Source organism: Rhinoderma darwinii, chromosome 2, assembly GCF_050947455.1.
Source record: "Rhinoderma darwinii isolate aRhiDar2 chromosome 2, aRhiDar2.hap1, whole genome shotgun sequence".
Lineage (NCBI taxonomy): Eukaryota > Metazoa > Chordata > Amphibia > Anura > Rhinodermatidae > Rhinoderma > Rhinoderma darwinii.
Genome location: NC_134688.1, coordinates 160,211,395 through 160,225,255, shown reverse-complemented (window position 1 = coordinate 160,225,255; position 13,861 = coordinate 160,211,395). Strand labels below are relative to the sequence as shown.

The 13,861-nt window shown below is 40.3% G+C and overlaps 1 protein-coding gene across 1 annotated transcript in view; it reads left to right on the top strand.

The window, feature by feature from the left end:
* UGGT2 (UDP-glucose glycoprotein glucosyltransferase 2) overlaps nt 1–13,861 on the top strand; it is a 382,432-nt gene that overhangs the window by 73,057 nt on the left and 295,514 nt on the right. Inside the window, exon 9 of the mRNA XM_075852393.1 lies at nt 30–129. Coding sequence (XP_075708508.1) covers nt 30–129 — 100 coding nt within the window. The remainder of the gene's footprint in view (nt 1–29; nt 130–13,861) is intronic.

The window sequence follows — 13,861 nt, the reverse complement described above, 5'->3', positions numbered from 1 at the left end:
TATATTTATTTATTTTTTATTCTTTTTAGATCTAAGCTTTCAAGCAGCTTCAAAAATTTTCTCCACTCCGGTTCATGAAGCATTGAAGGTATTGCGAGACATGAGCCAGAATTTTCCTATAAAAGCAAGGTAAGCCAGAGAAGGCATATTTATTGTGATTAGAATGTGGTAGCATTCGCTGATAATAATTTCCAGAAATTTTGTTTCTGAAGCATTGTCATCAATTTATTTTGCGGTTTACAATTCTCTCCCAGTTTTAGATTTACTGCGTTGTGAAAATGATACCTGTGACTTCTTGCAAAGAAAAACAAGCAATGAAGAGTAACCTGTATTTAGTGTGTTACTATTATACTATATAGTGAGTTCATTGAGAAAGCTCATTGATGCATGGTTCATTAAACATATTCCTCTTGTTCCCATGTCAACCTGAGTCATCTAGATTTGCAGCTGCCCTTTCCAGCGTCTTTCGCCTCTAGCTAATAGAAAGTGGTTCCAAGATGAACCCCTTTTTTGACTTCGATATCCCTTAATAGGTCATGTGTATATCTGTTATGATGGGAATGATATTCTCCTTTTTACACCATTTCATGGTTTTACATCTGCATATAATGTACATGTATAGCTTAAATTATCTTGTAGGGATCCCAAGTTATAACATATGTTGCAGTCTGTTCTCTTTCATAGCTGCATTCACAATTCTGCAGGCTGCTGAGCTCACATCTCCATTCATTACTTGCTTGCTCAGTGGACTCAATTTAGACTGTAGCCAGAATTCTAAGGAGACAGGGCCAGCCTTAGGCTAGGGGGCGCCCTTTGCAGGATTATTTTGGTGCCCCCCCCTCTCAAATTACATGCCTTCCACCAGTGGCCTAGCTATAGCTCCCCGTAGACAGTGCCCTCTGTAGATAATGCGACACACCATCCTTTAGAAAGTGCCACACAGTGCCCTCAGTAGATGGTGCCACACACCCCCTCCCCTTGCAGATTGTGCCACAGTGCCCCCTGTAAATAGTGCCCACCAAAAAAATAAAAATAAATTGTATTCACCTAGTCCCATTCCCACGACAAATGGAGCTGCACAGCAGGCCTCCTTAGCCACTTTAGACCTGCAGCCTATTAGACGCCGAGGAGGGACCCAGCACGATGCAATAACTCCATTGCATCGGCCTGCGCAGGCATCCTGTTCTGACGTCTTATAGGCTGCAGGCCTAAAGTGGCCTGTAGCCTAGTGAACAGTAGAGCAGGGAGCGGATAGCTCCCTGCTCCATCATAGTATTCAATTGTATCTGCGTCCTGAGGACGCAGATGCTGTTAAATGTGGAAATCGCCTGGGACACTAAGCCAAAAGTCCATGCTAAAATCCATCCCCTTTACTTAAGAGCAGTGATGTGCCCTGTGCTGCCGCACAGGTTTCACACTCCCTAAGGCCAGCCCTGTAAGTAGAACACGCATTTTAATATATCAGTGCGACTTGTTTCACACTGTGTGATCTGTGCTTTGGTTTGTTTTTTGGTTACCTACAAATGACCACTGTTGTAATCCTTTGTCTGACAGATGACCGACAACAGACAACGTTGCTATGACTCTTCTGATACAAAAGTGCAAAAATGACATCAATACATTTTTGGTTCTAGACCAAGTAAGGTAGCAGACACATTGGATGTATGTGAACAGAGCCGTTTTTATGTAGTCTATAATAATTGCACAAACTCTATCTCACTCTATCCTTACAAGGTGTAGGATGATGAATAACTCCAATGTGTTTTTCTGTCCTTGTATATAGTTATTCGGTTGGTAGGTAGCGATCATATGATTTTGACACGTATGATAATTAGCTACTATTGTAGCATAATAGACAATTATTGTGTGTTGCATTGAAAACCCTTCTCTTGTCGTATTATGTTTTAACTTTTAATACATGTAATCCAATATGAAAAATACTGTTGTATTTTGTTTAAAGCTAAGTCGTGGTATTGGAGATGGACTAAGATCTATGCTAAAAAGGCAGATACATTTAATGCCTTTAAACATGGAAGCGCCCTGTGTACTTTGTTGGAGTTAGAGAACTGTGCAATGTTCTTTACACACCATGCAACTTTTTCTAGGAGGGCATGGGTGTCTTGTATGATATCCAACATGCTAGTGCCATTTCATTTCTCTCTGACTCTGTTATCACGTCCTAGAATTTGATGGTCTTCGATTGTAGGGTATATCATTATATTATATTAGGAGACGCATATTATGAGGTCTTTGAGCTCAGAGCTCCATTTAAAAAAAATTAAAAATATGATGCATTTTTACCCTAGCGAATCATGTTCTGCAATTCGAATTAGCATAAGATTAGAATATTTTAATATCTGAAATGCAGAAATAAAGGTGTCCACCCCAGTGATGGTGCTGGTACATGCTGATATGAATGGCTGCTTCCTCTAATGATGGCTTGTTTGTTCTTGGATGAGCAGAAAAATGTGTGCCAAAAATATTAATTTCCAATGGCTGAAACTTACAGCACGACTTTGCTTTTTGATTTCTGCATAATAAATTAATTTAAATGTGTACCCTAAATGCATGTTATGAATCCATTTATCATACAAACTTTTATTCTCTTATTTATTCAATTTGTTTAAAGTTTTTTCAAAATGCAAATATATATGGCAAAACAGTTAAGAAGTGGTGACCACATGGAGATTAACCCCTTCCCGCTCCTTGACGTACTATTACGTCATGGCAGCTGTATCGTTCGCGCTCCATGCCGTAATAGTACGTCTCGGGAGTAACGGCCGTTTCGGCCGTCCTTCCGACACATACAGGAGCTGTGACAGCTGCTGTCTTGTTCAGCAGCTGTCACAGCTCCTAGAGCGGGGACCGATCGCTGTGTCCCCGCTGATTAACCCCTTAAAAGCCGCGTTCTATAGAGATCGCGGCTTTTTAGGGGTTAAGCTGCCATCGCCGGCCTGCTACACGATAGCGGCCAGCGATGGTGACTATGGCAACCGGACACCAAACAATGGCGTCCGGCTATGCCATAGACGGAAGCCTAGTGGGTCCTGACAACGTCAGGACCCACTATGCTTGCTGTCAGTGAGTAGCTGACAGTTCTAATACACTGCACTACGCATGTAGTGCAGTGTATTAGAATAGCGATCAGGGCCTCCTGCCCTCATGTCCCCTAGTGGGACAAAGTAATACAGTAAAAAAAAAGTTAAAAAAAGATGTGTAAAAATAAGAAAATAAAAGTTTTAAAAGTAAAAATCCCCCTTTTTCCCTTATCAGTCCTGTATTATTAATAAAAATATATAAACAAACAAACTATACATAATTGGTATTGCTGCGTCCGTAACGGCCTGAACTACAAAATTATTTCATTATTTATCCCGCACGATGAACGCCGTAAAATAAAATAATAATAAACCGTACCACAATCACAATTGTTTGGTCACTTCACCTCGCAAAAAATGGAATAAAAAGAGATCAAAAAGTCGCATGTACCTAAAAATGGTACTGATCGAAACTACAGTTCGTTACGCAAAAAATAAGTCCTCGCACGGCTTTATTGATTGAAAAATAAAAACGTTATGGCTCTTAGAATAAGGCAACACAAAAAGTGAATGATTGTTTACAAAACTTATTTTATTGTGCAAACGCCATAAGACATAAAAAAAACTATAAACATCTGGTATCGCCATAATCGTATCGCCCCGCAGAATAAAGTGAATATTTTATTTATAGCGCACGGTGAACGCTGTAAAAAAAAACGAAAAAAAAAACCAATAGTGGAATTGCTGTTTGTTAGTCACCACGCCACCTAAAAATAGAATAAAAACTGATCAAAAAGCCGCATGCACCCCAAGAAAACTACAATGGATTCCTCAAGGGGTCTAGTTTCCAAATTGGGGTCACTTTTGGGGGGTTCCCAATGTTTTGGCACCACAAGACCTCTTCAAACCGGACATGGTGCCTAATAAAAAAGAGGCTTCAAAATCCTCTAGGTGCTCCTTTGCTTCGGAGGCCGGTGCTTCAGTCCATTACCACACTAGGGCCACATGTGGGATATTTCTCAAAACTGCAGAATCTGGGCAATACGTATTAATTTGCGTTTCTGTGATAAATCCTTTTGTGTTATAAAAAAAATGGTATAAAGAGGATTTTCTGACAAAAAAAAAATGTAAATTTCACCTCTACTTTGCTCTAAATTTTTGTGAAACACCTAAAGGGTTCATAAACTTTATACATGCTGTTGTGAATACTTTGAGGGGTCTAGTTTCTAAAATGGGGTATTTGATAGGGGTTTCTAATATATGGGCCCCTCAAAGCAACTTCAGAACTGAACTGGAACCTAAAAAAATAAATAAATGAGGCAATACTTCGCTTCTTACATCATACTGATAATGAGCCGTGCCCGCCCCGAGATGACCCCAGTTTTGACCGTTTGTATAAACGGAGACCCCTATTAGACCGTTCCAGTGCCCGGTTTTCCCAAGCATACACCCCCGAGAAGTGTATTTCTATTGATGAGTCCCTGGTACATTTTAAAGGGAGGGTTCAATTCCGCGAGTACCTGCCGGGTAAGAGGGCAAGGTATGGCGTGAAGATGTATAAGCTGTGGTAGAGTGCATTAGGGTATACCTACAGGTTTAGGATATATGAAGGACAGGCCACCCCCAAACCAGACTGCATCCTGGACTACAATAGGTACATGGGAGGGATGGACTTGTAAGATCAAGCCCTGAAGCCCTACAGCGCCATGTTATGTGGTATAAGAAGCTGGCCGGGCACATCATACAGATGGCATTGTACAATGCGTACATGCTACGTCGATGTGCAGGCCAGACGGGAACTTTCCTGGAATTTCAAGAGGTGATTATCAAGAACCTAATCTTTAGGGACCAAGAAGGGGGGGCACCCAGTACTTCTGGAAGCGAGCCCACACGCATCGTACCAGGGCAACACTTTCCAGGAGAAGTTCCCCAAACTGGCAAGAAGGGAAAAAGTCAAAAGAGGTGCAAAGTCTGCTATAAGAGGGCGATAATGGATGACACAATATATCAATGTGACACGTGTCCCGAATAACCAGAGCTTTGTATGAAAGTGTTTTAAATTTTATCATACATCCCTTGGTTTATAATTTACCCCAATTTTACTTACCCTGATGCACTCCACACAGCTTATCCCCCCTCGTCTTTCCCCTCTGGGCCCTGCTGTGTGTCCAGGCAGCTGATAACAGCCACATGTAGGGTATTGCCATACCCGGGAGAACCCACATTACAGTTTATGGGGTGTAGGTCTCCGGTCAAAATGCTCACTACACCTCTAGATGAATGCCTTAAGGGTCTAGTTTTTAAAACGGGGTCACTTCTTGCGGGTTTCAACTGTACTGGTACCTCAGGGGCTTCTGCATACATGACTTCGCACTAGAAAATCCCCAGTAGGCCAAATGGTGGTCCTTTCCTTCTGAGCCCTCCCATGGGCCCAAACGGCAGTTTATCACAACAAATGGGGTATTGTGGCACTCAGAACAAATTGCGCAACAGAATGGGGTATTTTGTTTCTTGTGAAAATAAGACATTTTCAGCCAAAACTACATATTATTTGAAAAAAAATAATTTTGTTTTCATTCCCAGCCCAATTCAAATAAGTTCTGTGAAAAAACTATGGGGTCAAAATGGTCACAACACACATAAATGAATTCCTTGAGGGGTGTAGTTTCCAAAATGGGGTCACTTTTGGTGGGTTTCCATTGCTTTGATACCTCTGAGGCTCTGCAAATGCGACATGGCACCCGAAAACCAATCCAACAAAATCTGGACTCCAACAAACATATAGCGCTCCTTTCCTTCTGAGCCCTCCCATGGGCCCAAACGGCAGTTTATCACCACAAATGGGGTATTGCCACACTAAGGACAAATTGGGCAACAAAATGGGGTATTTTGTTCCCTGTGAAAATAAGAAATTTTGATCACAAATGACATTTTATTGGAAAAAATGACATTTTTTTTCATTTCAGAGCCCAATTCAAATACGTGCTGTGAAAAAACTGTGCGGTCAAAATGGTAACAACAACCCGAAATGAATTCCTTGAGGGGTGTAGTTTCCAAAATGGGGTCACTATTGGGGGATTCCTACTGTTTTGACACCTCAACACCTCTTCAAACCTGGCATGCTGCCTAAAATATATTCTAATAAAAAAGAGGACTCAAAATGCACTAGGTGCTTCTTTGCTTCTAGGGCTTGTGTTTTAGTCCACGAGCGCAGTAGGGCCACATGTGGGACATTTCTAAAAACTGCAAAATCTGGACAATACATATTTAGTAGTGTTTCTCTGGTAAAACCTTCTGTGTTACAGAAAAAAAAATGAATAAAATTGAAATTCAGCAAGAAAAATGAAATTTGCAAATTTCACCTCCACTATGCTTTAATTCCTGTGAAATGCCTGAAGGGTTAAAAAACTTTCTAACTGCTGTTTTGAATACTTTGAGGGGTCTAGTTTTTAAAATGGGGTGTTTTATGGGGGTTTCTAATACATAGGCCCCACAAAGCCACTTCAGAACTCAAGAGGTACCTTAAAAAAAAGGCTTTTGAAATTTTTATGTTTATGTTCTAAGCCTTGTAACGTCCAAGAAAAATAAAAAAAATGTTCAAAAAACGATGCAAATCTAAAGTAGACATATGGGAAATGTGAACTAGTAACTATTTTGGGTGGTATAACCGTCTGTTTTACAAGCAGATGCATTTAAATTCTGAAAAATGCAATTTTTTCAAAATTTTCTCTACATTTTGCAATTTTTCACCAATAAACACTGAATATATCGACCAAATTTTACCACGAACATGAAGCCCAATGTGTCACGAGAAAACAGTCTCAGAATCGCTTGGGTAGGTTTAAGCATTCCGACGTTATTACCACATAAAGTGAAATATGTCATATTTGAAAAATGGGCTCTGAGCCTTAAGGCCAAAACTAGGCTGCGTCCTTAAGGGGTTAAAAAAAAAATAATACTCTGTTCACCTCTGCATCCTGGTTTTTGTTTATAACCGAGCGCAGTGCTGAATCCGTGGTATGACCGAAACCACTGGAGCCCGAAGGACTCCATTGACTTTTTTTTTATTTTTTTAAACCCTTTTACATACTACACAAAAATGCCATATGTTGATATTTTTAGTCTTTCACCGTTACGAAGATAAATACAATGGTACATGGCACATTATACAAACATAAATAGTACAGGCTGTACAAAATTGAAGCACCCCTCCTCCCCCCAAAAAAAAGAATCTCTACTCTCACCCTCCGCAAGTGTTTTAACAGAAATAATTTCCTGTCTACGTATTTTAAACAAAGATTCTTTGTCATTATACCCTTTTGATAATTTATCATTGTTAAGGTGTAAATTAATATTTCAGTTTACCTAGACATCCTCCAGTATCTCCACAGACAGATACCACTTTGTATGTCAGAAGGACAACATAAATTCTTTAGTTTCTGACTCCTCTAAAAACTCACAAATAAAGGACTTCCATTTCTTAAAAAACCCTTACACTGTGTTTTCTTTTTTTCTTTTCGGTTTCCAATCTATCCATATTCAGATAGTATTTGACATGCAGGATTACCTCTATGGGGGTTGGGATAGAGGACCGGAGCCAGTTTGTCAATAGACGCCTCTTAGCCACTAAAAGCATTATATGGATCACTGTTGGTATTCCAAGTGGAGTCAGAGGTGCCTGAAAAAGTAATAACTGAGGGTCCTCTGGAAGTTTAATATGCCATTTGTTTCCAGAATAACAACAGAACCATCATATCCCATGAGCAAGGTCAGATTTAGACTGCTGCCATTTCGGGCAAGCAGTCATAAGTTTAAAGGCATGTAATTGAGATGGAATATTAAAACCATATATTTATATATCGCATAATGTATTATTTTGGATTAAGACTTCAACCTTTCATTTAATATGATTTAGCAAATCTGGCTCCATGCCTTTTAAAGGTGTTTTCCAAGTTAAACTGTTATGTTGGCAATGATTCTAAAGTCTCCTGAACACTACATTGCTAATTTATTTACTATTCCCAAAGGGGCCGCATTCTCACCTCTCTTCGTGCGCCACATGATCTGACCATTTACATTTTCTTCAGTAACGTGCCGTATACCAATCACATGGGCTCGGATCCGATAGTCCTAGCCCAATACACGGCACTTCACTAGTGACGTTTTGTGTTGGTGGCATTTATTTTCACAGCAGGGAGCACACATTCATGGTCCCATGCCGCACTCTATGCATTACTCAGTCTAGCCAGTGCAAATTACTCATTCCTTTTCCCAACTAATTCTCTTCCCCAACTAAGTGATGGAAAAAAAAATCATGAAAGGAATGGGAAGTGGGGATGAAAACTTTATTTTAGCATGGTTGGTGAAATTCAAATGAGGGGTGGTGACCGGTGTTATTGGAGAGCAACACAGGAGAAACAGGCAGGAGCCTAATGCACAGTGTGCAAGGCATCCTGGGAAATGTAGTTTTAGCAGGAAGTGAAGTAAATAAACATGCCCTGCAAGCCATGTGACCAACAAAAGGTAGCGATTTATTTGTTGGAATATTATCATTAGGTTGTCTACAGTTGGGGAAATGGATTTTTCAGTGTTTTGGTTTTTTTTGGATGGTTTTTTGGTGGGGGATCTCCGGAAGCCCCTTTAAGTAATTTTTGAGACACCTCGAGATCTTGGAAGTCTTTCGCCCCGTATCAGAATGGGTTAGGCATCTTTTTACTTGAGAGATCCGTTCTCTTTTCGGTATATAAAAATGAGAGTATTTATCTAGGTCATCACCTAATAAGACGTCGAAGGCATTTACTATATATTCACTTGATAAGTCTCATAGTGAGATTTGTTTAAACTAGACTATAAGATAAAAAGAAATGTGATGGGCAGAGTCCATATCTATCGCACTACTCTAAGAAGCTGTAATATCTGGCCTTGGGGATGTATCAATTGTCATATCATTAGAAAACCTTTTTCTCGCTAGTCACGAAAAAGTTTGTTTTCACTGCTCTGTCTGAACTCTGCGTGTCCCAAGGGGGTCATATATTTCCTTAGCAAAAATTGTATTTTTAAGCAGCCCCAAGTAGCCTCCCAGGCAGCTATGGTGTTTTGCATAAGCAAACTGGTTTTTACCTCTCTAGGTAGGGACAAAAAGCGAGTATTTCCCCAGTGATCATAGTTTTGGTGTAATGGTTTGAACTGTTAATCTAGTCAGTTGATGTCTCAGTAGGTTAGCTAAATTATGTTCTTTCTGGAACGTTAACACTCCCTTTTATTTTTTGTTAACGTGAATTTTTTTCTGCAATTCAGTTCTTTAGTGCTTTGCTAATATATATCCCCAAATATTTGATTGAAGAAGTTTGATATAGTAACTATTGGGCTACGTTCACATGGTATGGGTATCGCAGGGTATTCCGGCTGAAAAAACGGACCAAATGATGGTAAAGTTTTTCGTCCGGAATGTCCGCTGCGGAAAACTGCATGATTACAAAAATAACCCCCCACACATATGACGTTTCGTCCCATGTGATCTGTGCAGCCTGTGATTGGAGGCTGGCCTGCACGAAGAAGCACAGAATTCTGGGTAAGTATAAGAAGAATTTGTTTTAGTTTTTTCCTGAATTGTGTTTTTTGCGGAGGAATAGCAGCTTTTCCGCCACAAAAAAACACACCATTTGCTATTTGTTGCAGCTTTTACCTCGCCATTGCATTCAATGGGGAAAAAAACCTGTACCACAAAAGCAGCGATTGCACAAACACAATTAACGTGCCACGGATTCAAAAAACGCAATGCAGTTCAGTTTTTTTCCGCTTATCATTTACGCAACATGTGGATGAGGTTTGTTCAAATCTCATCCACTTTGCTGCTACTGTATAATGCTGCAGATTTTCCTGGCTAAATTAGGAAGTAAAGGGGGCAATCTTGGTAAGTTCCTTTTTTGAAGGGCAAAATGTGATCTAAAACCAGCGATATGTATCCTAGCTTGTGGGGACCTATAGAGGGTTGTCAAAATGCTTGTAAAAGAGCCCTGAAATCCCATTTGGCCCATAACCTTGCCCAAGCATCCTCCGCTTACATTATCAAAATACTTTTTCAGCATCTATTGTGAGTATGGCTGCGGATGGGTGAACATCTGAGTGTATTTGAACCTCATCTATTACGGTTCGGCTTTATAAAGGGGAGATCTGCCGTTTTTAACCTGCACACGTTCCTATCTGATCGGGTGAGATCAGCTTTGGGACTATTATAGCTAACCTTTATGCCATTATTTTAAATACCAATTTAAAGTGTAGCTAAACGTTAGACAAACTTCTGACATGTCATAGTGACATGTCAGAAGTTTAGATTGGTGGGTGTCCGAGCACTGAGACCCCCACCAATCACTTGAACGAATCAGCTGAAGCGCTCGTGTGAGTGCTCAGCCGCTTCGTGTCTGTTCGGCTTTTTCCGGAAAGCCGATGTATCGGAGTACGGGCTCATAGACTTTCTATTGAGTTCGTACACCGATACATTTATTTCCAAAAAAGCCGAACAGACACAAAGCGGCTGAGCGCTCACACGAGCACTTCAGCTGCTGCTTTCTAGTGATTGGTGGCGGTCTCAGTGCTCATATCCCCACCAATCTAAACTTCTGACATGTCACTATGACATGTCAGAAGTTTGTCAAACGTTTAGCTACAGTTTAAGGTCCTAATTTTTCAGTGAAATCTGCCTATAGGAGGCAGCCAAATTAAGGTCCTTACCCTGTTTTGACTGAACTTTAATATATGCTATATTTGAAACTTCTGGCATAGTCTTATACTATTTAAGTCCCGAGATTGCCACTACCAGTTCATTTTGCGTAACGGATGTATTTAAGAGGGATTTTTTTCTGTTAATATAAGCAGTTTGGTCTTACTCGTTTTTATATGATCTCACTCATGTCTGGTCCATTTTTGAAAATAGTCTCTCTGGATTATTTTTTAATTTTTTTGCTGGATGGTGGGGACTGACCTCTTTTGTTCTCTTTTAGGCTATGTTCACACGGGGTATTTTGCCGAGTTTTTTGACGCGGAAACCGCGTCGCAAAACTCGGCAGAAACGGCCCGAGAACGCCTCCCATTGATTTCAATGGGAGGCGTCGGCGTCTATTTCCCGCGAGCAGTAAAACTGCCTCGCAGGAAAAAGAAGCGACATGCCCTATCTTCGGGCGCTTCCGCCTCCGACCTCCCATTGACTTCAATGGGAGGCAGGAGAAAGCGTATTTCTCGCTGTTTTATGCTCAATGGCCGTGGGCGAAAAACGGCGCGATAATTGCCGCGAAAATCGGCGTGCAGGGAGAGGAATATCTGCCTCAAAGTTCCAAACGGAATTTTGAGGCAGATATTCCTCCTCCAAAATACTCCGTGTGAACATAGCCTTAAAGGGGTGGTCTGGGCATAGGGCTGTTTTTCATACTGATGACCTATCCATAGGAAGTGGAGCTGCATTACTGCAGCATTACCGCCATACAGTGGCCGGAGCCATTTGCCTCTAGCACGACTACTGCATAACATCCGTTGCCACAGGCAGCTGGAACAGCTGATCATTGCGGGGTCCGGATGCCGGACCCCCACTGATCATATATTGATAGCCTATTCTGTGGATAGGTCATCTGTATGAAAAACCGCCCAATGCCCAGACAACCCCTTTAAGTGCGAGATGTATGTGGCAATGTTAGGTCCCTTGGCGTAACAAACCAATATTCTGCCTGCTTTATTCCCATATCAAAACGGATCGGTTTCTTCGACTTTTAATAGGGTCAGTCGGGTTTTGCTGTGGTGTCCTTGGTTTTTATGGGGGAAAATAGTGATTCATGCAGCACTATTTTTCTCGTCAAATATGCACGAATCTGCAATGAAGGCTACAAATAGGGCGTCCCACGCATGTATGAACAGAGCCTTCTAATAATTGCATAAAGATACACTACATTGTGGATGACTATATTAAACAGAAGATGAATCTTCTAGTATTAAATGGATCTTCATATTGTATGTGTAAGTCATAGGGCATCATAGCGGAATGCAGCTATGTAAAAGCAACTCCCTAAGTGACTACATACATGGTCCTCTTCTCCTTTGAATGGTAGCCATGCTATAGATATTTCTGCAGTGTATAGCCAGACACGAATTCCCCCGGAAATCAGCTGTTATCGCCAGGGGCCTATGCGGCCGGACATCATTGTAAAGCAGGTTTCAGGAGCTGGACCCACGAATATCACCTGATCTGAAGCTGTTTTTAAATAAGTGGTAGTTGGGTTAACACCGCCCCTTCAACTAGTCTTGGAATGATGTTCTGTTACTCGTCATGTTAAGAAGGCAGATCTATACGGTAGATGATCTTTAGATCACAATAGGGGTTTTATTCATAAGGTCATATCTTAGGTATGCGTGCCCTAAGGCGTTTGCTCTTTTGCCAAAAAATATGATTATATCTAAGCAGAAGGGAAAATGTAAAATCTCACACTATTGCAATATGCCAGCAGCAAGATTATTTTAGCCGTTGTTACATTTGGGTTGATCTGCATACGTGTTTTAGGCCATAATATTGTGTTTTGTAATGTCGTTTTCTTTAATATATTGACCTGTGTTTCTACAATGAGATCCAATAGTATTTGTTCACCTTTTTTTTTTTTTTTTCTTAAGAATGCCTGGGCTTGTTTGCTGTAGATGCTTTATAGAGCCAGTAGAATGACCCTGGCATTTCATTCAGTCAAAATTGAGAATTTTATGACCTGTGTCCTTGCTGCTTTTGCAAACAGTAATTTTGTGTATAATCAGTCTCCTCCTTTCTTTACAGCTCAATATTCCTCATGGTTAAATATTTTGTAGGCCAATAAATACAAATGTACTCAGTAAAACCATTTGTGATGAAATTTTTTTTTTTTTCAATTTACTGCATTTGACCTTAATTGTCTTTTCTGCTTTCTCTTGTTTAGTGGAGATTTAGGATTTTAGTGTTTTATAGCATTTAGCGTGTCTTCTCTGTCACTATGTATAGATGTATGCATTGAAATGCAGAGCAAATCCTTGGTTCATTGGCATCTCGGTACCGGGAGCTACATAACCATTTAAATCTTTATCGGAGCAAGAACATAATACTGTAGATGGATGGATTGTTGTTAGTGTACTTATTGCAGTCAGTTTACAGTCTTGCTTTAGGAAATGGTTTAAATTGTTTTCTATTTCATTTTAGAGGAGCAATAGAAAAGCATAGGGTGATAATACAATGCCAGCTGTAAATGAGATTCTGTCACATTTCTGCAAATAAGTGAATTTATGAAAGAAGTTTTGAAGTTCTCATTGTGAATTCTCCAAGATGAGACCTTGGTTTTATTATATTATATGATAATGTGTGTACGGATTTCACATGAGTAACCATTAAATTAAATTTAGCTTGTGCCTCATCAAACTGTAAACCGCTCAGCCGCAGGAATTGAATGGGCATTGAGTTTAAAGAGCTATTCCAGCAGATCCCCATAGAATGCGGTTACAAATTTACCATCGCAAGTTTCGTTTTAAATCAATGTTCGCATTTTTTAAAGGTTCTGATAGCTCTGTTCATCCTGATCCTACTGATGCATAAGAATGACGCAACTGCTAATCTTGTCCACCCATTTTTATTTTTTTTAATATCATTAAATGACAGAAAATGTAATACCATTTCAAAGCTGTAGAAAGGCTTGCATTCCCTTATAAAACAAAAAAACATTCTTTTGTTTCCATGCAGTTAGTGCCCAATCTTTACTTGACTTTCCACCTTCAAGGTCCTTTCACAGGTGAGGATGCACACGACCACTTCTGGGCTGCAGAGACTA